This window comes from Gekko japonicus, unplaced genomic scaffold, assembly GCF_001447785.1.
Source record: "Gekko japonicus isolate JY-2015 unplaced genomic scaffold, Gekko_japonicus_V1.1 scaffold1139, whole genome shotgun sequence".
NCBI lineage: Eukaryota > Metazoa > Chordata > Lepidosauria > Squamata > Gekkonidae > Gekko > Gekko japonicus.
This window is the reverse complement of record NW_015172591.1, coordinates 501957-527283: the sequence shown is the minus strand read 5'-3', so window position 1 is coordinate 527283 and position 25327 is coordinate 501957. Positions and strand designations below refer to the sequence as shown.

At 46.1% G+C, this 25327-nt stretch overlaps 1 protein-coding gene across 1 annotated transcript in view; it reads left to right on the top strand.

Moving 5' to 3' along the window:
- MAP2 (microtubule associated protein 2) overlaps nucleotides 1-25327 on the top strand; it is a 150948-nt gene that overhangs the window by 32348 nt on the left and 93273 nt on the right. Inside the window, exons 2-3 of the mRNA XM_015421522.1 lie at nucleotides 19720-19833; nucleotides 23224-23301. Of these exons, the coding sequence (XP_015277008.1) occupies nucleotides 19720-19833; nucleotides 23224-23301 (192 nt within the window). The remainder of the gene's footprint in view (nucleotides 1-19719; nucleotides 19834-23223; nucleotides 23302-25327) is intronic.

Genomic DNA, 25327 nt, shown 5'->3' with positions numbered 1-25327 from the left:
TAAATAAATTAAATAAACAGGCACAATAGACAAAAGGGAAACCTTTTAAAGGTTCACTGGTGTGCACTTCCATCCCCTCTGAGAAGAAGGGTTTTGGGACAAATACAACCCATGTGTTAGAAAAGAGGAAGAGTCCGGTAGCACCTTAAAGACTAACAAAATTTATGGCAGGGTATGAGCTCACTTCTTCTGACACAGCTAGAACGTGAGCCCATCTGCCCTTTTATCTTGGAGAGTGGAGTGATTTTCCTGGACTCTTGCTCTTTTCTACTGCTACCGGCCGACCAACACAGCTACCTATCTTGATCTATCTCCACTAAATTTGATGTAAGATTGCTGGAAAGAGACGTGTGGATTAGAGATGGAACAGGTCCTATTGGGGACAGAGATAGAGGAATATGCTCATCACTAGCGTTTTGTGTGTTATTTCTTTTAAAGTGCATATTGGATGGAAATTGAAAGTCAAGATACAAATAGTAAATATAATCTGGGGAAGGAAAGACGGTGTGAGCAAAGTGTGAGGGCCCATGCACAAGTTCCACTAACAGCATTCTGAACTTCTCTGTTCTTGTTCAAGGATAACTGGAGCAGAAAGCCAAAGGAGCAGAACACCGAGGAACGGTGATGAAGCAGAAATCAGGGAGAGCTACTCAGTCCTATGATTAATCTTTAAGACAAGCAAAGCTTAATTCTGGGTTGAAGCTTTCGTGTGCATGCACATTTCTTCAGATACATTGAAACAGACTTTGAAACAGACATTGAAACACTAACCATTACAGTTTGGTGTAGCGGTTAAGTGCACGGACCCTAATCTGGGAGAACCGAGTTTGATTCCCCACTCTTTCACTTGCAGCTGCTGGATGACCTTAGGCAAGCCATAGTTCTATCAGAGCTGTTCTTGAAAGAGCTCTCTCAGCCCAAGTACCTCACAGGGTGTCTGTTGTGAGGAGGGGAAGGGAAAGGAGTTTGTAAGCCCCTCCAAGACTCTGAGTGAAGGGCGGGGTACAAATCCAGTCTCCCCTTTCTTCTTCTTCTTTGGGGGGGTAGTTTCCAGGAAGGACTAGTTAGAATCAAGATGCATAAGTAACTGAGCAACAAGTATAGCTCAGTTACTTTAACTACTCCTTCCTAGCATCTAACCCTCCACCCTCTCTATATGTGTACGGCTTGCGGAAGTCTCTTTCAGTGTATTGGAAGAAGTGTGCATGCATACAAAAGCTAATACCCAGAATTAAACTTTGTTGGTCTTAAAGGTGCCATTGAACTCAAACTTTGCATCAGACCAACAGGGCTACCTACCAGTGTTCCCTCTAAGCTGAGTTAGTGTGAGCTAGCTCACAGTTTTTTAGCCTCCGGCTCACAATTTCTTGTCTTAGCTCAGGAAGGATGGCTCCAGAGCAAACTAATTTGTGCAGTAGCCAAATCACTCAATTGTCACAACTTTAATGCCAGTAGCTCACAAAGTAGAATTGTTTCTCACAAGACTCCACTCCTTAGAGCAGTGGTTCTCAACCTTCCTAATACCTCCACCCTTTAATACAGTTCCTCATGTTGTGGGAACCCCCAACCATAAAGTTATTTTCGTTGCTACTTCATAAGTGTAATTTTGCTACTGTTAAGAATCATAATGTAAATATTTGATATGCAGGATGTATTTTCACTGTTACGAATTTTCCGATGGTCTTAGGCCGACCCCTGTGAAAGGGTCGTTCGACCCCCAAAGGTGTTGTGATCCACAGGTTGAGAACCACTGCCTTAGAGGGAGCATTGCTACCGACCTAAATCTATATTTAACCAGTTTGGGTGCTGTCCAGAGTGCTGAACAGCTGACTTTGAGCAGAAATTCTACCTGAAGGAATTTCAGTAGATTAATTGCACAGATTTAACTGCTAATTGATCAGTCAGCCAAATCTAAATTAATTGGACTATCCAAAATATCATTCTAGTGGTCTTTATGAGACAGGGAAGAAATGACACGATCTGTATTTAATAAACAAAAATCATCCTTGTGAGAAAGAAATACTCTCTTTGCTATCTTTTTTTCATTTCATATTATTACATAAGGTAGCCTCAAAAATAGATAAGTTTGTTCATAACATTTAGTCCTATTAAGTAAAAATGGCCCAAGCGGATAAAAGCTCAAGCTGAGGTTGCAGTCCTGGACACATTAATTTTGGATAAGTTCCATTAATAAGACTTCTGAGTAAACATGTGCAAGATTGGGTTAGAAAGCTTTCAGTCTGATGACTAAACCAATTAATGCTGGCAGGCCTAAGAAATTCTCATAATGAGCTGTGCTACCTTTTGCTATTGGTGATGTCCCGATAATTAGTTGGTAATGTCGTTCTAATGCAGCATGCAAGGAGAAATTGAAAGAAACACTTATGCATCAATGAAATAGATTTCGGTTTAATTCCGTGGAAGCGGATTGCTTCTCGGTCCTGCTCCCTTTCTATAAAATACTTCTCTTAGTTTCACTAAACTAGCTGTCGTTATTTCGATACGTTGGGAAAAAATGGTTTCCGAAAGCCAAACGCTTAATAGCACCTAATGGAAAGCAAGCTTTTTATTTTAATGTAGTGGATTTAATCCTCCAAATTTATGGAGAAACCCTTTGGAAACCCTTGAATTTGTCTCCTCAAGGTGGATGAACCAGCAATGAAATGGCAGGTGAAATTTCATGTAGGTAAGGGTATAGAGGCCGAGGCCTTCCTAAGAACAAAAGAAGAGCCCTGCTGGATCAGACAGGTGGTCTACCTACTCTAGCATCCTGTCTCATACAATGGCCAACCAGTTCCTCTGGACAGCCAACAACAGGGCATAGAGGCCAAGGACTTTCCTGGATGTTGACTCTTGGCTCTAGGATTCAGAGAATTAATGCCTCTGAACGTGGAGGTTCCCCTTGTCACCGCTTCATGAATCTATCGAATCCCCTTTGAGAGCTGTTTATTCCTGTGGCCATCACTACATCCTCTGTCAGTGAATTCCACATTTTAATTACTCTCTATGTCAAGTAGTATTTCCTTTTGTCTGTCCTGAACCTACTGCACATCAGCTTCATTGGATGCCCTTGAGTTCTAGTATTTTGGGAGAGGGAGAAAAAGGTTCTCTTTGTCAACTCTCTCAGCCCCATGCATGATTTTATAAACCTCCATCTTATCCCCCCCCCTTTAGTCATCTCTTTTCTAAACTGAAAAGCAGGATGGGAATTAGTGCTCAGAGCAGATTAGCTATACGGCTGGTGCTGCATTGCAGGACCAGCGGGCTTTGCGGCGTCTGTCTGCCACCAAGAGCCTTAAGGGGAAAAGGGCACTGTGCCACTCCGTCGTCATGTCACTGTCTTCCTAATGGGATGTGTCAGAACTGTGCTGCATCAATGGAAAACGATTGTCAGCTTCTCAGCCAAAGGAATAACAACATCCTATGTTTGCGCTTGGCATCCTTGAGCCACTCTGGTGGTTTAATTCTTCCTTTTCCCCAGCAGCATCCAGTGCAGCTAAAAGATCCTTTAGCTTCAAAAAATACTCTTTTGATTTTAGGATCCGTAGCCTTTTTTATTATTCTAACTCCTACAAAAAAATAATAATACACTTAGCCGTGTTGTGATTAATGTCTCTTGGGATGGAAGGCAGCGTGGTATAGCCCGATCTCGTCAGGTCTGAGAAGCTAAGCAGGGTCAGTGCTTGGAAGGGAGACCACCAAGGAAGACTCCGCAGAGGAAGGCCATGGCAAACCACATCTGCTTCTCCCTTGCCCTGATAACCCCACGAGGGAGTCACCATACGTTGGCTGGGACATGATGGCATGCTACACACACAGTTAGCGTCTCTTACTGTGCAGTAACAGGAGTCAGTTCCAGGTGGTCAGCCGTGGTCTGAAGCAGTAGGACAAATGTAGAGTCCCGCGGCACCTTTAAGACCAACCAGGGCTATTTTTGGGCAGGAACGCACAGGAACGGAGTTCCGGCTGGCTCCTGAGTTGGCCACGCCCAGCAGGAACTCATTAGCATAATAGGCCACACCCAACAGCAGACACTCACTAGGATTGGCTACATTAGGGGTGTGTGGCCTAACATGCAAAGAAGTTCCTGCTACAAAAAAAAGCCCAAGATTTTGACAACAAAGTAAACAAAATAAGAAGCAAAAGGTGGGTGTAGTTGGATGACCACACTTCTGGTAACATGTGGGGTGTGGCCTAATAGGCTAATGAGCTGTGCTGTCAGGGGTGTGACCTAATAGGCTAATGTGTTTCTGCTGTTGGGTGTGGCCTAATATGCTAATGAGTTCCTGCTGGGCTTTTTCTACAAAAAAAGCCCTGAGACCAACACAGGTTTATTCACGGTATGAGCTTTCGTGTGCGTGCACACTTTGTCAAACACATTGAAATCTAGCTTCCTTTCCAATGTATTTGACAAAGCGTGCGTGCACACGAAAGCTCATACCGTGAATAAGCCTGTGTTGGTCTTAAAGGTGCCGCTGGACTCTAAATGTGTTCTACTCACCAGAGTAGGAGGAGGAGGAGAGGAGGAGATTGGATTTATACCCCGCCCTTCACTTGGGAGTCTCAGAGCGGCTTACAAACTCCTTTCCCTTCCCCTCCCCACAACAGACACCCTGTGAGGTGGGTGGGGCTGGGAGAGCTCTTGAGAGAAACTGCTCTTTTTCAAGGACAGCTGTGCCAGAGCTTGTGACTGACCCAAGGTCACATCAGCAGGTGCAAGTGGAGGAGTGGGGAATCAAACCCGGTTCTCCCAGGTTAGAGTCCGCACACTTAACCACTACACCAAACTGGTTCTCTTGTCACTTGTAAGGGCGCTTCCACACATGCTGAAAAACGCAGCTTCAGTCCGCTTCAGCCACCGTTCGCAAGTAGATTCTGCCATTTCGCGCAGTAAAATCCAGCTGCAAAGTGCGTTGAAAGTGCATCGAAAATACATTATTTAGTGTGTGTGAAAGTGCCCCTAAGCTTATGGAGTTGAACTTGAAAAGGTGTAACTCCCCATAGGATCGTATCACTCGTGGATTAACTGTAGTTATTCCCTTAACCCAATCCCATTTGTTTGGATATTAAAATTCATTATCACGCCTTTTCCTCAAAAGATGTCTCAAGATGACTCATAAGAATATTAATTTAAAAGCTTACATATAATGAAACACAGCCCTACAACATCCCACTGCCAATATAATTAAGTGTTACTCAGAGTAAAGCCCATGGAAACGGCTTTGTCAGACTGCTGAAATTTAGTAGATTAATTAATCCTTTTCACCTCTTCTAGAAGGCCCTTCTCGTCTGGGAGTCAATACAGGAAAAGCCTGTACAGAAAAGGCCAATCCAGAAAAAGCTATTGCACAGGACTTAGTTTTCATATGGGTTCATGGACGGAGTGAGAGTCCTCTGAGTATATGTGCCCCTGGTCATGCCAGGGCTTTAAAAGTTAGAACTAGCACCTTAAATTGAACAAATAGGGAGAAGCTCCAAAACCAAGTGCTCTGCTTTTGAAATGGTTGCCTTCCATTAGAAGCTGGGCTGTGGGATTTTGCATAAACTGCAGTTTCTGAGTAGTCTTCAAGGGGAGCACATGGTGGTAGTCCAGCATCAAGGTTACCGTCACATGGACCCACATGGCCAGAGCAGCTGAGATTTGTTTCTATGCCTGATGTAATTGCAAGGAGCGACTCTTTGCTACTGTATTAACCTGCCTGGTGTAGTGGTTAAGTACGCGGACTCAAATCTGGGAGAACCAGGTTTGATTCCCCACTCCTCCACATGCACCTGGCTGGATGACCTTGGGCAAGCCATAGTTCTGGCACAGCTGTCCTTGATAAAGAGAAGTTTCTGTCAGAGCTCTCTCAGCCCCACCTACCTCCCAGGGTGTCTGTTGTGGGGAGGGGAAGGGAAAGGAGATCGTAAGCCGCTCTGAGACTCCTTCGGGTAGTGAAGGGCGGGGTATAAATCCAATCTCTTCTTCTTCTCTTCTTCTTTCCATTAACAGACGTGTGTTGAGAGGCAGCACGACATGCTCTTGACTGAGTCAGCTAATGCAAGACTCTCTCCAACAAAGGATAGTTTCTGAAGAAGAAGAAGAAGAGATTGGATTTATACCCCACCCTTCACTACCCAAAGGTGTCTCAGAGGGGCTGACAAACTCCTTTCCCTTCCCCTCCTCACAACAGACACCCTGTGAGGTAGGTAGGGCTGAGAGAGCTCTTGACAGTAACTGCTCTTTTTCAAGGACAGTTCTTATCAGAACTATGGCTTACCCAAGGTCATCCAGCCAGGTGCAAGTGGAGGAGTGGGGAATCAAACCCGGTTCTCCCAGATTAGAGTCCGCGTACTTAACCACTACACCAAACTGACTCATGAGGGTAGCCCATGTTGGTCTGTGGTAGATCAGCTAGAGTTAAGGCCAGTAGCATGGTGGAAGATCACCAAGGTTTTCAAGGTGTAAGCTTTTGAGTCTGATGCAGGGCCGTAGCTTGGTGGGGGCCCCTCCCAAATTTTCAATGCCCCACCACCCCGGAAGGATGCCAGCCCCACCAGCCCCCGGCGCGCCACACTCCTTACTCCTGCAGGCAGTCGCCGCGGCCTCACCGGCGCTTCCTGCTGTGACCAAGTGGGAAGGGAGAGAGAGGGGCCACCTTGCCAAGTCTTCCTGGTTCCTCGGCCAGCTTCTAAAAGCCCTTCTCCCTCCATTCCCACTTGGCCACAGGCAGAAGAGCCAGTGAGGCCACGTGGTGACTACTCACCAGTAGGGTAAGCAGCTCATCCTCTCCTTCCCCTCCACTACACCTGAGCTGGGTGTAATGAGGTGCCTGGGTGGGCCATTCTGCCCTGCCTGCCTACCTGCCAAGCCTCGCCGATTCTCCCAGCTTTCTTAATTTAATTAAAACAGCTATTTTAATTAAATGCAGGGCTATTTTTGGACAGGAACGGAGTTCCAGCTGGCTCCCAAGTTGGCCACGCCACGCAGGAATAGGCCACACCCAACAGCAGAAACTCATTAGGATTGGCTACATTAGGGGTGTGTGGCCCAACATGCAAAGGAGTTCCTGCTACAAAAAAAGCCCTGGGTTTTGACAACAAACAAGGTAAACAGAATAACAAGCAAACGATGGGTGTGGCTGGATGACCACACTTCTGGTAACATGTGGGGTGTGGCCTAATAGGCTAATGAGCTGTGCTGTCAGGGGTGTGGCCTAATATGCTAATTGGTTTTGCTGTTGGGTGTGGCCTGGTATGCTAATGAGTTCCTGCTGGGCTTTTTCTACAAAAAAAAGCCCTGATTAAATGAGTGTCCCCCAGCGACACAGACCCCACACCACCGAAAAATTCCTAGCTATGACAAAGGGAGCTTTAACTCTCAAAAGGTTATGGCCTGGAAATCTTGTTGGTCTATAAGGTGCCACTAGACTTCAGTCTAGCTGTTTCATCAAAGGAGGTGATGCTGTCCTCGCTAGTAAATGACCATAAAGCAGTGTAGGTGGGCAATTTTCTCAGTGGAGGGTGGTAAGCAGTGGGGTACCGCAGGGATCAGTACTTGGTCCACTGCTTTTTAACTTGTTCATTAATGATTTGGAGATGGGAGTAAGCAGTGAAGTGGCTAAATTTGCGGATGATACAAAGTTGTTCAAGGTGGTGAAAACCAGTGAGGATTGTGAGGCACTCCAAGGGGATCTGTCAAGGATGGGCGAGTGGGCGTCAACATGGCAAATGGGGTTCAATGTGGCCAAGTGCAAGGTGATGCACATTGGAGCCAAAAATCCTAAATATAAATACACATTGATGGGGTCTGAACTGGCAGAGACTGAGCAAGAGAGAGATCTTGGAGTTGTAGTGGATAACTCACTGAAAATGTCGAGACAGTGTGTGACTGCAATAAAGAAGGCCAATGCTATGCTGGGGATTATTAGGAAGGGTATTGAAAACAGATCAGCCAATATAATAATGCCCCTATATAAATCAATGGTGAGACCTCATTTGGAATACTGTGTGCAGTTCTGGTCACCACACCTTAAAAAGGATATTATAGCTTTGGAAAAAGTGCAGAAAAGGGCAACTCGAATGATAAAAGGGTTGGAACACTTTCCCTATGAGGAAAGGTTAAAGCGCTTAGGGCTCTTTAGCTTGGAGAAAAGACGACTGAGGGGTGACATGATCGAGGTTTATAAGATTATGCATGGGAAAGAGCAGGTAAAGAAAGAGGTACTTTTCTCCCTTTCTCACAATACAAGAACTCGTGGGCACTCCATGAAACTGCAGAGCGGTCGGGTTAGAACGGATAAAAGGACGTCCTTCTTCACCCAAAGAGTGATTAACACTTGGAATTCACTGCCACAGGAAGTGGTGGGTGCTACAAGCATGGATGGCTTCAAAAGGGAATTAGATAAGCATATGGAGCAGAGGTCCATCAGTGGCTATTAGCCACAAGGTATAGCTAGGGGCTCTGGGGCAAGTGATGCTCTGTCTTCTTGGTGCTTGGGGGGGTCAACAGTGGGAGGGCTTCTAATGTCCTGGCCCCACTGCTGGACCTCCTGATGGCACTGGTATTTCTGGCCACTGTGTGACACAGAGTGTTGGACTGGATGGGCCTTTGGCCTGATCCAACATTGGCGTCTCTTATGTTCTTATGTTCTTAACTATGTTGATCTGCATTAATTTGTCCTCCTTCAACCACTGGACTGGGGCCTCAGCCTCCATCCACGGAGCAAGCTTCTGGAGGCATCTTTAGAGAAATGAGAGAGCTGTGTATGGTCAACCTGATGACGATCCACAGTCCAAAGCTTAGTGCCCGAATTCGGTACACTGGAGACCATGCCAGACTTTGTAGGACCCCACCGGATCAGACCCAGCTCAAGGGCTTTATTGAGGACTAACCTTTCATCCACTGTAAACACAGCTGCGGTGGCTCAAGTGGTTAAGATGCTGAACTGCAGGCTGTGGAAGGTCAGTAGTTCAGCAGTTCGAGACCTGAGTGTGCCACATGACGGAGTGATCTCCCGTCTCTAGTTCCAGCTCCTGCCAACCTAGCAGTTCGAAAGCAAGAAATTGCAAGTAGATAAATAGGTACCATTTTGGTGGGAAGGTAACAGTGTTCTGTGCGCCTTGGTGTTTAGTCATGCCGGCCACATGACCACGGAAACGTCTTCGGACAGCACTGGCTCTTCTGCTGTGAAATGGAGATAAGCACCGCAACCCTAGAGTCGGACTCGACTGGCTTTCGAGCAAGGGAACCTTTACCTTTACCTTTTTTAAACACATGAAGTTTTTTTTTTGTCAACTTGATGGGAATGTTGACCAACTAATTTATTCTCTGTGAGTGAGCAAGTAGCAAGATGGGCTTGCTTTAGCTCATATAAAAGCATTTCCTTTGGGACAACAACAGTCGTCTTTGCATCTGCAGAATAATTTTGGTTTAGCATTTCATTTGCTACTCTGCTGGGGCCCAGTGAATTTTAATGAGCGGTGGTGGGTGCCACCGCTCCAAGCTCAAATCAGAAAGGGCTCATCAAATTCCAAGCAATATTGAACCACTCCTTGAAAGAAGCTTCTTTTACCCCTAAAGCTCTGAAATTGTTCATCGTTCTTGAGCATTCCCTATGACCCCACAACTCGCCATAATAACTCAGTTGCTGGGGGCGGTTCTGTTGTCAGAGATTCCGCCGCATAAGAACATAAGAGAAGCCGTGTTGGATCAGACCAATGGCCCATCCAGTCCAACACTGTGTCACACAGTGGCCAAAACCCAGGTGCCATCAGGAGGTCCCCCAGCAGGGCCAGAACTCCGGAAGCCCTCCCAGTGTTGCCCCCCCCAGCACCAAGAATACAGAGCATTATTGCCCCAGACAGAGTGTTCCATCAATACCTTCTGACGAATAGACACTCATGGACCTCTGCTCTTAAGAACATAAGAGAAGCCATGTGGATTCAGGCCAATGGCCCACCCCAGTCCAACACTGTGTCACACAGTGGCCAAAACCCAGGTGCCATCAGGAGATCCACCAGTGGGGCCAGAACTCCAGAAGCCCTCCCACTGTTGCCCCCTTCCAGGCACCAAACCGTACTTAGTGGAATGGCCCATGTTTGGATGATAACACTAATCATAGTTAGTTCCATGATTTTGTGTTGGGTCCAAGTTGAGCCCATGTCTTCCTTACAGTCATGTCTTCCCTCCTTCCTTTCTTTATTACTAAACTCGTTCAGTTTAATGGAGATAAAAGAGACAGATAATCACCGTAGGACGTGGGCATCAGAGGTGCAAGAAGCTTGCTGCTGTTCTAATGACAGTTAATACATGTTTTTCATATTAAATCTCCTTAAATAATTGTTACTAAAACAGAACACATTCTAATACTTTAAGCAGCTGTTGAACTGAAGTAGATTTCCCCCTCTTCTGCTATCCAACTCCAGTCCCCAAACGCCTGTCTAATTGGAAGGTCCACGGCTTCCAATTTATGCTGTTCTTTGGTAGTATGCTTCCTAATGTAATATCAGCATCCTCCATGGGAGGCCCAAAGCACCGAACGTTAACCAGTTACATTGCTTATTTATGTGTTGCACTTGTATCCTTCCCTTCCTCTATTTCAAGCCAATTAAAACTGCAATCAGAGCAATGTACAAAAGATGCGCAAAAATAATTAGTCTATTTGCGGGAGATTGGTAGGGAATAATTTCTTGTTAAATAAACCTGTATGTTTATCTAATATGTTTATCCAATTCCCTCTTCAAGCTGTCCATGCTTGTAGCTACCATGACCTCCTGTGGCAGTGAATTCCATGTGTTAATCATCCTTTGGGTGAAGAAGTCCTTCCTTTTACCTGTTCTAACCTGACTGCTCAACAATTTCATTGAGTGCCCACGAGTTCTCTTATTATGAGAAAGGGAGAAAAGTACTTCTTTCTCAACCCACTCTATCCCACGCATAATCTTATAACCCTCGATCATGTCACCCCTCAGCCGTCGTTTCTCCAAGCTAAAGAGCCCCAAATGCTTTAACCTTTCTTCATAGGGAAAGTGTTCCAACCCTTTTATCATTCTAGTTGCCCTTTCCTGCACTTTCCCCAATGAATAATATCCTTTTTGAGATGTGGTGACCAGAACTGTACACAGTACTCCAAATGAGGTCGCACCATTGATGTTGTGATGGGGCATTGTGATACTGGCTGATTTGTTTTCAATTCCCTTCCTTATAATCCCCAGCATAGCATTGGCCTTTTTTTATTGCAGTCGCATACTGTCTAGACATTTTCATTGAGTTATCTACTATGACTCCAAGATCTCTCTCTTGGCCAGTCTCTGACAGTTTGGGCCCCATCAATGTGTATTTACAGTTAAGATTTTTGTCCCCAATGTGCATCACTTTGCACTTGGCCACATTGAACCCCATTTGCCACGTTGATGCCCACTCACCCATCCTTGACAGATCCCAGTTGAACAGGGATTAATCATAGAATCATAGAGTTGGAAGGGACCTCCAGGGTCATCTAGTCCAATCCCCTGTACAAGGCAGGAAATCCCCAAATCCTCCCCCCCACACCCCTAGTGACCAGTGTTCCCTCTAAGCTGAGTTAGTGTGAGCTAGCTCACAGTTTTCTAGCCTACAGCTCACACATTTTTGTCTTAGCTCAGGAAGGGTGGCTCCAGAGCAAACTAAATTATGCAGTAGACAGATCGCTTGCTCACAATTTTAATGCCAGTAACTCACCAAGTAGACTTTTTGCTCACAAGACTCCACAGCTTCAAGGGAACATTGCTAGTGACCCCTGTACCATGCCAAGAAGATGACAAAAAACCTCCGCGATCTTCAGCCGAACTGGCCTGGAGAAAAATCACCCGGGCGTGGTGGCATTCAGCAGACAGAATGAATAAGGCGATTGAGGACCATTTTTTCTCAGGAAAGACTCCAGGTACAATTCTGAGAAGTACTAATCAAATCAGTGAGCACAACAGCACGATGCTATTTAAAAAAAAAAAATTAGGCAGACTAGTTAAAAACACAACAAAATGAGTGTAAAAGGGAAAGTCGTGAGAGAACCTTCAGTGGTTTCTCAGACTGTGCCCTGGGAATAAGGGACAGGTGGCGAAATTGAGAACACCTTTGAGGAGGCCTCTTCGCAAGGCCCTGAAATACTTAGATGTTAACAAGTACTATACTAGCCTGATCTCATCAGATCTCAAAAGCTAAGCCTGGTCATGGTTAGTACTTGGTTGGGAGACCACTGACATAGTCCAGGGATGCTATCAGACAATGGCTACGGCAAACCACGCCTGTTCATCTCTTGCCTTGGAAGCCCCATGAGAGGCTGCCATAAGTTGGCTGCAACTTGATGCCACCATCAGTAGGTTGATATGTAGACATATAGGGGCTGTGGTGGCTCAGAGGCTAAGACGCTGAGCTGCAGACTGGAAGGTCTGTAGTTTGGCAGTTCGAGACCCTGGTGTTCTGTGATGGAGTGAGCTCCTGTCTCTGGCCCCAGTTCCTGCCAAACTAGCAGTTTGAAAGCAAGAAATTGCAAGTAGATAAATAGGTACCACTTCGGTGGGAAGGTAACAGCGTTCCGTGTGCCTTGGCGTCTAGTCATGCCGACCTCATGACCATGGAAACATCTTCGGACAGCACTGGCTCTCAGCTTGGAAACAGAGATGAGCGCCGCCCCCTGGAGTCAGATTTGACTGACTTTTGAGCAAGGGAAACCTTTACCTTTACTATGTAGACATGCATGAACCATAATAAGGCAGAATGACCTCCGGGATCTTGAGGGAGAACGCAGAGGAGCTCCATGTTTGCTCTTTGGCCTGAGTTGCCACCCGCTCGCTTTTTTTTTTTTGTCCTAGTTACAATACTGCTCTCCTAAGAATGATTCCTGATAGTAATACCCATTGAATAAAATGGTGCTTACTTCCTAGTAAACCCTTTTTGGCCTGCTCCCTTAGTCTGCCAGCTACCAGACAGGGTCCTTACAAGAGGTTCTCTACATTCCTGCTTACCCAGTTTCTCCCTGAAGTCAAAAAACCATAGAGTTTTGCCACAAAACTAGAGTGTCCCCCTGACATTGGCAACGTAATAACATCACTTCTGGGTGACATGATTGTGCCCGGCTTTGTGCGTGCGGCAGAAGATCCTGGGAAGGGCCCGGGATTCCCCCGCTCAGCAAGAGGCAGGACCTGGTAACCCAGTTATAGGGTTTCCAACTTTAGATATGGAAATTCCTAGAAATTTGGGTTGGGGTAGTTGGGGAGGTCAGAGTTTAGGAAGGGGAGGGACCTCGATGGGATATAATACCATAGAGTCCACTTTCCAAGGCAGCCATTTTCTCCAGGGAAACTGATCTCTGTAGTCTGGAGACCAGTTGTGGTTCCGGGGGATCTCCAGGCCCCACCCGGAGATTGGCAGCCCTACTTCGTTCTAACCTTTGTTGCAGCGCAACAGCACTTTGCAGAGGGCTACCATATATTTTTCATGCAGCTTAGACGTGGACAGTAGTGAATTTTATTTGCTTGAGAAATAAATTCAGTGTTTGCCCTTAACTAAGAGCTGGGGATTACATATTCCTTTTACCGTTGCCTCGATTCTACCTTGCCAGCTATTAATGTCAGTTGCCCGGGAAACTGCTCTGCACCCTGCCGGGAAGCTTGATAAGATAAAAAGGTAAAGGTTCCCTTGCTCGAAAGCCAGTCGAATCCGACTCTAGGGTTGTGGTGCTCATCTCCGTTTTAAAGCCGAAGAGCCAGCGCTGTCCAAAGACGTTTCCGTGGTCATGCGGCCGGCATGACTAAACTCCGAGGCGCACGGAACGCTGTTACCTTCCCATCGAAGTGGTACCTATTTATCTACTTGCAATTTCTTGCTTTCGAACTGCTAGGTTGGCAGGAGCTTAATAAAGAGCATTCCAAAATTGTGTTTATTTCCTGATTTTGGGAGACGTGGCGGATCAGGGATACTGCGAAAAGCTTCTATGCTTCCAAGGCAAATGATTATTATTTTCTTACACTTAACCCAATAGCTTGGACCCTATGATAATAGTCTTCTGTAGCTGTCTCGTACCGTATGTTGCTCTGTGATCCACACATACATTTAGCAAATGAACGTTCCGAACCACTATATGGTCAACCAAAGGGACAGAGCTGGTTAGCCAGATGGGGGGAAAGGGAGCTGTGTATTCCTGGATCCCATCGAGCGCAAATCTGAAAGGTCAGCTCTAAAAACCAGCGTCCATAACAATCACCATCCGAGAGCTTGATATGTGCTTGAGTTTGGCATCTTTGCATGCCATCCTAGTGGTAAAACAGGCAACAGCCAAAGTAAACTGCTGTCAAAATATCAGAACTTACATGGTATTGCATCTAAGTGGGCCGAATTGTCTTTTCTTTTTGAAAGAACCCAACCGCTGCAGTTTCTTGAACTCTAACTGAACCATGAGGCAGCGGTGAAGAGGTGGCATAACTGCCCTCAGAGGAGCTGATATCGCTATTGGCTCTGCTATTTATAGGGTCCATTAGGAGCAAAACGTCTGGGTTGTTTTCATAGCAGTCATTAACAATAGAAGGACTGTTTCTGCCGCACTGGCGGTTCCTCATGTGCCGCCAAAAATATCCATCAAAAGTGCTGTGAACTAAACCTCACGTGATAAAATCCCCAAAGGCTCTTTCTTTCTTTCTTTCTTTCTTTCTTTCTTTCTTTCTTTCTTTCTTTCTTTCTTTCTTTCTTTCTCTCTTTCTCTCTTTCTCTCTTTCTCTCTTTCTCTCTTTCTTTCTCTCTTTCTTTCTCTCTTTCTTTCTCTCTTTCTTTCTCTCTTTCTTTCTCTCTTTCTTTCTCTCTTTCTTTCTCTCTTTCTTTCTCTCTTTCTTTCTCTCTTTCTTTCTCTCTTTCTTTCTCTCTTTCTTTCTCTCTTTCTTTCTCTCTTTCTTTCTCTCTTTCTTTCTCTCTTTACATTAAATCTCCTGAAAAAGAAGAAGAAGAGATTGGATTTATACCCCGCCCTTCACTACCCAAAGGTGTCTCAGAGGGGCTGACAAACTCCTTTCCCTTCCCCTCCCCACAACAGACACCCTGTGAGGTAGGTGGGGCTGAGAGAGCTCTTGACAGAAACGGCTCTTTTTCAAGGACAGCTCTTATCAGAACCATGGCTTGCCCGAGGCCATCCAGCCATGTGCAAGTGGAGGCGTGGTGAATCACACCCGGTTCTCACAGATTAGAGTCCGCGCACTTAACCATGACACCAAACTGGCTCTCAAAAACTGGCTCTGAACAAAGTTATAAGCTTTCGTGTACCCAAAATAAAGCTTGGTTGGTCTTAAAGGTGCCACTGGACTCAGACTTTGTTCTGCTGATTCAGATCACCACGGCTACCCCACCTGAATCTAAACTAAATCTCCAGTTACTCAGCAAAGCGTCTTCTCTCACTTTCGTTGTTCACTTTTGTTCATTTATGAGCTGGACCGTAGAGAATCTCTGCTTCAATCTCAGCATATGGTTAGCAAGTCCAGGTTGGAAATCCATAGAGATTTGGGGGTAGAGCCCAGGAAGGGCATGATCTGAGGAGAGGAGGGGCCTCCGCAGGATATAATACCATAGAGTCCTCCCCAAGCAGCCATTTTCTCCAGGGGAACTGATCTTTTGTAGTTTGGAGATCAGTTGTAATTCCAGGAGAACTCCAGGCCCCACCTGGAGTCTGGCAACCCTGTCTGTGCACGGTTGGAAAATGGAAGCCAAGATCTTGCTGAAGAAACAAAGCAGGGCCTGTATGGTTGAGGTGATGGAAGAGGGGGGACCAGTCTCCACATCCTCCATTTGGGTGTGTTTGGACAGAGTAGATGAGGCAGGGACCTGTGGGCCTTTCTTCTCCACAGGTCTCTGTCTTTTGAGGGAGGCCCCGTCTCCTTAACCAAGTGCCAGGAAAAACCCCTTGAGATTGGGAAGCATGTTCCTCATGTGTCTGTTGGATGAGAGATCGCTCAGGAAGCTCTGGTCCAGTAGACTCCAAACACAACCCAGACATCAGAAATCATGGAGGCCTTTTCCCCCAGGTCTGGAAAACTCAGATGAGGTGCAAGGCCCCACTGCTGGACCTCCTGATGGCACCTGGTATTTTGGGCCACTGTGTGACACAGAGTGTTGGACTGGATGGGCCATTCGCCTGATTCAAGATTGGCTTCTCTTGTGTTCTTAAGGCAACAAAGGGCATGGAAGGGAGATGTGTTGGACCGGTTATGTTCTGCCTCTCCCTAAGAGCTGGGAGCTGACAGAATGTTGGTGAGAGACACAGTTGAAAAATCTGTTAGGTCAGTTGGGAGGGCGGCTGTCTGAGTGAAGCTGTGGCCAAAGAACAGCTTAATGCTGACTGGGGAAAGGATGGGAAGGGGGTGTGGCTCTGCGGTAGAGCATCTGCTTGTCATACAGAAAGTCCCAGGTTCAGTTCCCAGGATCGGTGTGGTCGGTGATGTGAAAAGACTCTCTCTCTCTGAGACCTTGGAGTAGAGATGTGAAGGCCCGGGGGGAAAACGTTTTTTTCCCGTTTTTTTCCTGAAGCCTTTTTTGTTTTTTTCCGAAAAATTGGAAAAGAAAAGAAACTGATATGGAACGTTTTATTTTAACATGATGAATAAAATATTTTAAGACAAGGTGTTCAAATATTTTCCAAATCATTTCTAAAATATATATATATGGTATCTGATTGATCTAATTTGTGTGCACTGAGGACAAGCAAGTCCTAGGTTACAAACTGAACTCTCCAATGCAAGAACAAGATGCATTTCTTCCTTTAGGAGGTGCGATTGTCAGAAGAAAGTAAAAAAGTTTCAGTTTTGTTTTTGCATGTGGTTGGGTATTCTGTTTGTAATAATTGTTTGGATACACTATATTTTTAATATGCTAGTTGTGATAATTTCATGCCAAGTAAAAATGTCCATAGTCATATTTTATGTTCCTAAAGTAACAGAATGACTTTCAATCTAGAGAAGACAAAAGAAATGCTAATGTAGCATTTTTTTCAATTTTTCCGAAAATTTCCATTTTTCCCTGGAAAAAAACGGGGGAAAAATGGGTTTTTTTCCGAGCTTCAAAATTTCCGGAAATTTTACATCTCTACCTTGGAGAGCCACTGCCAGTCTGAGTAGACAATACTGAACTTGATGGACCAAGGGTGTAGTTCAGTATAAGCCAGATTGATGTGTTCATGTAGGTCAACTGGTAACAAAAAAAAAGCCGAATGCCTGAATAGGGAAATAATTCCAAAGTGCAACTGAAAAGAAACTCCGGAGGATGGCGGAAGACAGGAGGGTCTGGCGTGTCGGGGTCCACGGGGTCGCAAAGAGTCAGACTCGACTGCGCAATGGAACAACAACAAAAACTCAACCGGATGTTCTCCAGTGTCCTGTTCAATCCATAAATTAAAAAGTTCACTCCTTATTTGTTTAACCCGGTGAGCTGGATCTGTAGGAAAAGAAGCACATACACCCACAAACTAAGATCTAAGATATATATAATGTATATAAAGATATGATTCAGTGATGGCTGGTTTGAATGAAACAGTCCTTGAGTTCCGAGCCCCAATAGCTCTGTGCGGTGTCTGCGTGAGGGGTGACCCTGTCTGGTGATTGCGTGAGAGCGGAGGACCTGGGATGTGAAATGGTCGTGGCTCTCTCTGTACATATATTTTAAAAGAGCCAAGCAGGGTGGTGAACTGTGACTGCCTGACCCACCTGTAAGCCTGATCCTGTGTGACAAGAAGGCATGGAAAGCAGGAGGGACCCAGAGGGAGTGAAAAAGGGTGTCACGGGATGCCTCAGGTGGTATTCGTGGTGATGGAGGAGGAAGAGGCTTTGCCCGTCTTTCTTGCTTGCTTTTAGTAATCAGTTGAAAAAGAAATTATGACTCTACGACACTGGTAGAATCACAAGTTTCGTGCTGCGCGCCTCCCCTAGATGGGGCTGCCGACTCTTGAACTCTAATTTATTTTTGTTGTAGTGGTTATTATTGGTGTAGTGGTTAAGTTCCCCACTCCTCCACTTGCACCTGGCTGGATGACCTTGGGCAAGTCATAACTCTGGCACAGCTGTCCTTGAAAAAGAGCAGTTTGTGTCAAGAGTTCTCTCAGCCCCACCTACCTCACAGGGTGTGTCTGTTGTGGGGAGGGGAAGGGAAAGGAGTTTGTCAGCCGCTCTGAGACTCCTTTGGGTAGTGAAGGGTGGGGTATAAATCCAATCTCTTCTTCTCCTCTTATTTTTATTTATTTATTAAGTTTCTACCCCGCCCTCCCGCCGAAGCGGCTCAGTGCGGCTTACAAACATTTAAAACCAACATACAATTGAAAACCAGCAAATGCAAGATATAAAATACAATTCCATACATTCTAATAAATACAGTTAAACTGAATAAATACAGCGGCATCCTGTAATAAAGTGCCAGTGCGACCCAACCGGTGCAGTCAGTTCTTATTGGAACGCCTGGCAAAACAGCTCCGTTTTCACGGCTCTATGGAATTGCTGGAGGTCCGGTAGAGCTCGGATCTCATGAGGGAACTCGTTCCACAGCGCTGGCACCGCCAAAATTCTCGTTCTCTGGCTGGCCGAATTGGGGCGGGGGGGGGAACGACATGGTCTTTGAGTGAAAGGGTGGAATGAGGGGCAGAACCCAGCAAGTCTGAGCAGGTCTGACGGCAAAGTTCGGAATAAAAGCTACCTCTTTTTATATTTATATTGTTTTACCTCACTCTTTTAGTCATAGATTCCTGGGGAACAAATGAATACCCTACAGTGTATAACATTTTAAAAATTTGATGAGTGGGGGTGGTGCACACGCTTGGGCCTTCGCTTGTCTGGGAATTGTTCTGAAGGCAAGTGAGAAGAAAACCCAGAAGTTCAAGCCAATTCCCCCCCCCCCCCGGGGCCATTGACAAACCTCTTTCTTGACACACAAAAGGCCTCTGGATTCCACCATGACTCTGTCCCTGGACCCGCCCTGGGTTCCAACCCATAATATTTTTATTTCAAGCATCGGCGAGTCAAGACATTGGGGAGCAGGGATAATTCTCTGCTCTGCATAGAGGAAGTTCTCTACAAGGCCCTCAGCCCTTGATTAGGTGGGTACTTACCGGGGCAATCCTAAACAGCAGTATGCTCTTCTAAGCCTGTTGACTTCAATGGCCTTTGAAGGGTATAACTCTGTTTAGGATTGCACTGCTGCTCTTTAGCAGCACTCAGAACAGTGGTCAAACCAGCTTTATACCTGCTGGCCGCTGTGGTAGTGAGGGAATCCTTCCCTGGCTGTTTTTTGATCTATGGAAACAAAATATTTAAGAAGAACCTAGTGGTCCTGGTGTGGTTCTGCCAACTTCCAGTTGGGCCCTTCAGATCTCCCGAGATTACATCTGAAAAAGAGATCAGTTCTCTGGAGGAAACAGCTGCTTTGGCGAGTGGCCTCTGTGGCATTATACCCCACTGAGGTCCCTCCCCCCCCCCAAACCCTGCCCTCTTCTGGCTCCGCCCTCCACCTCTCCAGGAATCTCCCAACCCGGAGTCTGCAGCCCTATCCGCATGGAGCAAGCTACCTGGAGTACACTAGGCCAGGACTTGAGGAAGTGGTTTCAGAACGGCAGCCTTAGTGTGAAGTCCTTGTTTTGCGCACATCCTTGTCCACACGAGACTCTGTCGAATATTCATCCCTCGCTCTCTCTTCGTTAACTTGTCTTTGTTGTCTTGTTGTTAATCCTGCGACTGGCCTAGAAGAAGTATCCGCAAGGATAGTCCAAGTAGTGACAGCTGAGGCTGTGGCAGTCCTGAAAGGGGAACAGGAACAAGAAGCCCAGCACAAAGATCAGCCGGCACCGTTGCCTTTAGGTAAAGCTCGCCACCTCAGCTGTGTGTTGTGCTAGAAATGTCCAGCTTCGTGCTGCATCTGCGGCCCAGATTTTTTTTCCAGTCAATTCATTCAGCTATTTATTTTAAGAATGGAGAGCTGAGATGCTGCTATCTTCCCATTGTCCAAGAGCAGGAGTCCTAGCCACATGATCACTTGCTGCCATTGTGCTTCTCGCGGGCAAGTCAGGAGGACTGCCAGCTATGCATATATTCAGGGCCCTTTTTGTAGCAGGAACTCCTTTGCATATGAGGCGACACGCCCCTAATGTAGCCAATCCTCCAAGAGCTTACAGTAACCCCTGTAAGAAGAGCTCTGTAAACTCTTGGAGGATTGGCTACATCGGGGAGGGGGTGTCAGATCCCACAGCTAACAACGAAATGCACGTTTGCAAGAAAGTTTCACTTTATTGAAGCCATGAAAAGCTGGAACACGATCACTGATCAGAATAACCAATATGGCTAGGGTATAACATAATAAAGCAGATTCATAATAGCATTAACCAAGAAACATGGTTCCCGCTCGCGCGGGTTTCTTGTCAAGCTGGCGCCTAAAGCCTGAGAACCAACGGTACCTAAAAGATAAACAATTAGGTGCTTCTCACACTCCAGCTCATTATAGTCAAAGCGAAGCTGCCTCCCCTCCTGTAGCCTTGGCTGATAAGCGAAGCACGCGTACCTAGAAAGGAATGCTTGAGAGAGACAGATGTACGCTTGAGGGTTACAACAAGCATGCGCAGAGGGAGAAACGATGCACCATTAATACAAACACAGAACTCTTTGGCAGCTTGCTGACAGTGTGTCACCTAATATGCAAAGGAGTTCCTGCTACAAAAAGAGCCCTGCGAGATATATTGTAGCATCTGAGGAAAGCTGGACCCTTGCCAGTATCCCTGGCTTGTGCTCACTAGAGAGGCACTTAGACCTTTCTTTCCGAATCTCATCCCTGACTTTTGAACAACTTTGTTCTTCTCCGGCAGTTAGAAACAATACATTAATTTTAGCTTTGCATGCTAAACTAAGAATCTGTAGGGCAGATCAGGGTTCAGCCCCGAGGCGTTTGTCTTAAGACATGCAGGGTGAATGCCGGTAAACAACAACCAAGCTTTCAGGGCGCAGACAGTTCGTTGCTGAGAAGAATAAAAGGGTAGATAGCGAAGCTTTATTTATTTTCATTTATCATCCGCAATGTTATGAGTTCGATCAGTCAATTGCTTATTTCGATACAAATGCTGTTGAGAATGCCCACAGAGCATTCCTCCGCCATTCAAAGATTCTCCTTTACAAAAGGGGCTTCCTTTATCCCCGCAGCAATCAAGGTCTTCCAAGGAAAGGTTGTCTCCCAGCTCCTCTATGGTTCCCAACTCTGTATCTATAAAGAAAGGCGCTCACTGGAAGCGGTACAATCCAAGTTCTTGCAATCGATCCTTGGAGTCCCATGATGCATCCCAAATGCCCTCCTTAGATTAGAGACTGGGGTGATATTAAGTCCTCGTTGCACTGCATGTCCCCCTTACCCTTTTATCTCTTTATTTTATCCCCTTATTTTATTTCTATTTCTTCTCTTATTATTACCGCTGAGTCTTCGGAGCTGATTTTGTATCGAAATAAAATGATTGGTTGATGTTATTAGTCCTGTGTCTTGCAGGGCTGTCCAGTCATGCAAGCATTGCCCCCTGGTCTTGCCGCTCCACTCAGCAAAGTTAGAAGTCTTTTTTTCCGGTCCTGGAAGAAATGGTTGCCTAAGCGGAAGAGAGTTTCAAGAGGGTAGTTGTTCCGGTCTGCAGTAGAGGAGCAAGATGTGAGTCCAGTGGCTCTGGGTTAGAGAGAGGCTATTTAGGTGGGAGAATGAGCTTCCCACTTGGCTGAGCAGAGTGGGAGGAGGGAGACCATTACCCAGGTTGAGAAGAGCAAATGGGACCTAAGTGCTCATTGAAATAGGCTGAATTGTATCTGGAAATGACTGAGCCTATGTTTCATGAACAGCAAGAATCAGTATGCAGCAAAATATGTATATACAAGCAGGGACCCACTAGAATTGTGGAGTGGGATTCCCCCACAACCCACTGGATCCCAGCTTTGCTGTGGTGGCACCCCACCCCAGCCCACCCAACTTCAACTGAGGCAGCAATGGAGGTGGCTCCTCTGTCACACCTGACCCCAGCCCCACTGCTTCAATAGTGGTGGCAGTTCCCCCCAGCCCGCCCAACCCCAGCTAAGGCTCCAGCTCAGAAGTATCTGCATATGCACAGACCACAATCCTCTGTTTGGGGGGATTGATGCTCCCCTTCATCCCACCTACCCCAGTTCTTACTTTTTTTTCTGCAGATCCGGGGGGGGACGGGGACTCCGAGTTTGTAGAAAAACCATCCTTCCGTGTAAATAGGCCCAATCTGCAGATGGGCCCATGCTTCTCTATTAGATATAAGATTGTGTGTATCTATAGCAGTATACAAGCTAATGTGAGCATTCGTTCTTTATGGGGAAAGTAATGTTATATTATACACTTGCACAGATAGCCATAGACACACACCCAAACACACACAAGTCGATTACCGAACTCGGTAGAAATATATTTGCTATCGCAGAAACTTTTTTCTGCAGTCAGAAGCAGAGACTAGGGAAAAAAACAAAGTACTTTAAGGGCCCACTGAGCTCGGTGGTGTTTCCAGCTGAAATCAACCGGGCTTAAAAGCGCTGCTCCTGTTGGCGCTTCTCTTTTGTCACCTGCACCATTTACCTCTTTTGTGTTCATCAATTTGGTCCGAGTCTCACCTTGTCACATTTCACAGTTTGACAAGAAATGTCTGTCTATGGGATAAAGCTGATTCTAGAAAACGAAACCTCCATTTTGAATTGTTTGTGAAATAATAAAATTGGACCCCCTTTGGATATCTGTAAGTGGACTGAACATGTGGTTGGGCACCTGTCTTTGATGTCGTTGGCTTGTCTGTCTGTTCCTGGCATTTGTTGTTGTTGTTTTTAAAGAATTGCTTGAATATTCCCCCCGCTGCTTCTGCTTATAAGTGCATTTTTCTTCAAAGCATGTAAGAATAATGAGGTCGGTCATGCCAATAGCCGGCCCGTACGACAAAAACAAAGACTCCATATCGTTCGTAAGTCATGAACGAAGAATTGTAAAATGTTGGGGGAGACTCCCAGGCATCCCGCTGCCGTGTCTGAAATGAACGGCTGCTTTTGTTGATCTTAGACCTTCGTGAAGTTAACAGTCTCCCGATTCCCGGTTCCCTGCCAAAATGTTATCAGATGCTGCTAGACCGCTGTGAAGGAGAGAGTGTCCAGTCCAGTCGACACACCCTCGAATCAAAATAACTGAACGTTTGTGTCTCGTTTCCACTGTTCCTTCTTTAGCAGTTGAAGAGACGGCCAACCTTCCTCCTTCCCCGCCCCCGTCGCCCGCCTCAGAGAAGACTGGAGCACTGGAAGAAGGTAAGCGGTCCCTTGGGCTTTGGGAGGATGGGTCTTCCAGGAGAGAAAGCCACACACCCTTGTAAAAGAGAGGCAGGTGGGTGTTGCTTTCAGCCACGCTTTCAAGGGTTGAGCCTTCCGCCTCACTGTAAGTTGACACGTGCATGCGCACATAGGTGTGCTTGGTGACATTTGAGAGAGCGTACATTAGCGTGACCGAAGTTACAGTTGCAGGGCTTCTGTGCTTTTTGAAGGTTGTTGTGAAAGGGAAATCCCACCAGAGGTAATCGTTTCTCATTGAAACTCTGCGATGTGGAAATGGGGCACCCGGTGTGGGGGGGGGAAATCTCTCTTCTGTGCTTCTTGTAAGACGTAAGGCCCTCTCAGGACTGAAGCCAGGGACTGCTAATTACCGCCTGATATCACCTGGCTGAAGAGGATTTCAAAAATCCCTTCTACAGCTTGTGTGTCATGTTTCTTGATTTTTTTTCATTTGTTACCCCTCCTTTCCCCCTAGGGTTGCCAACTCTGGGTGGGGATCTTCCTGGAGATTTTGTGGGTGGAGACTAGGGAGAACAGAATTTGGGGGGGGGGGTCCTCAGCGGTGTACAGTGCCATAGAGGCCACCCTCCAAAGCAGCCGTTTTCTCCAGGGGAACTGATCTCTGTGGTCTGGGGATGAGCTGTAATAATAGGAGGTCTCCAGGCCCCACCCGGAGACTAGCAACCCTGTACCCCCTTTCTGTTTAGGACTAGGGAGCAGAGTTGGTCTATGGGAAGAAAAGGGTTGTTTGATCATAAGCGTGGTACATTATATATGCATAAACAGCAATAAACTTTAATTATTATTTTTTTAAAGGAATACTGACTTACGCTCTGGCAGCCCCTAACACCTGACCGGGCAAACGAACCGGTTTTCTGTCCGAATGATTTAAGCACAAAAAACAGTACACATAGAACATAACTAGACAAAATGGACAACCTCACACAAAGTGAGAGCAGGACATGGAAAAGACATTAATAACTAAGCATTTAAAGTAATTCTCTTTTCACCCGCAATAAGAGGTAAAGTCAATCCCTGTGTCTGTCCTGTTTCACATGCAAATTAATTTCTGCTTGACACACAACTGTAAAAGCACAAGACCCTTCCAGGCGAAACGGGTGGCAGATCTACCTAATAATAAATGTCCATATTCTAACAGTTTTGTAATGAGATCTCTTCGGAAAGCAACAATCTTCTGGATCGGCGGTGGGTTACTGTTTCGCAGTGCAAAGTACACACACACGTACCACAATGAATCGTGCCATGGCTCCACACAAGCCTGTGTGTTTCGGTGTCCAAATTTGTGAGTTCTGTTTTCGTTTCGGGGAACTCAGCCCTTACAAAGAACCGTGATCAGTTCTAGTCACAGAACATAGTGGCTCCAGTAGCCCCCATCCGTAGCACGCCGCAAAGCCCCAGATCATCAAGCAATTGGAATATGAGTGCAAATCAAGAGCTGTTTATGAAAGTCTCCAATCACACGTTCACCAAAAACCTGCTCTGACAAATGGGATTTATTTGCATGTCTAAAGCTAAGCATGTACAGGGATGGAATACCAGCAGTAGCTCAGAGGGTGGGGATTTCTTGTTGGTTATTATTATCATTTTGCACTGATATTCCAGTCATATCTCCGCGAACGTGGAGCTTGGGTAATGGAAGAACCTCTTTACACCAAGCAGGGTTTCGGTCCCTTTACACAAGCCTTGGCTGTGTTCAGTTGCTGAGTGGATTTCATTTATTCCCCCATCAATGGGGCCCCATCACCAGGCCATGGCTCAGTGGTAGAACATCCACTTGGTATGCAGAAGATCCCAGGTTCAATCCCCGGCATCTCCAGTTTAAGGATCTGGTCATAAGCGATATGAAAGACTTCCACTTGGGACCCTGGAGAGCCGCCGCCAGTCTGAGTAGACAACACTGACCTTGATGGACCGAAGATCTGATTCCGTATGAGGCAGTTTCATGTGTATTCATGCGTGTGTTCGCGGCACTAAGGCATCGGGA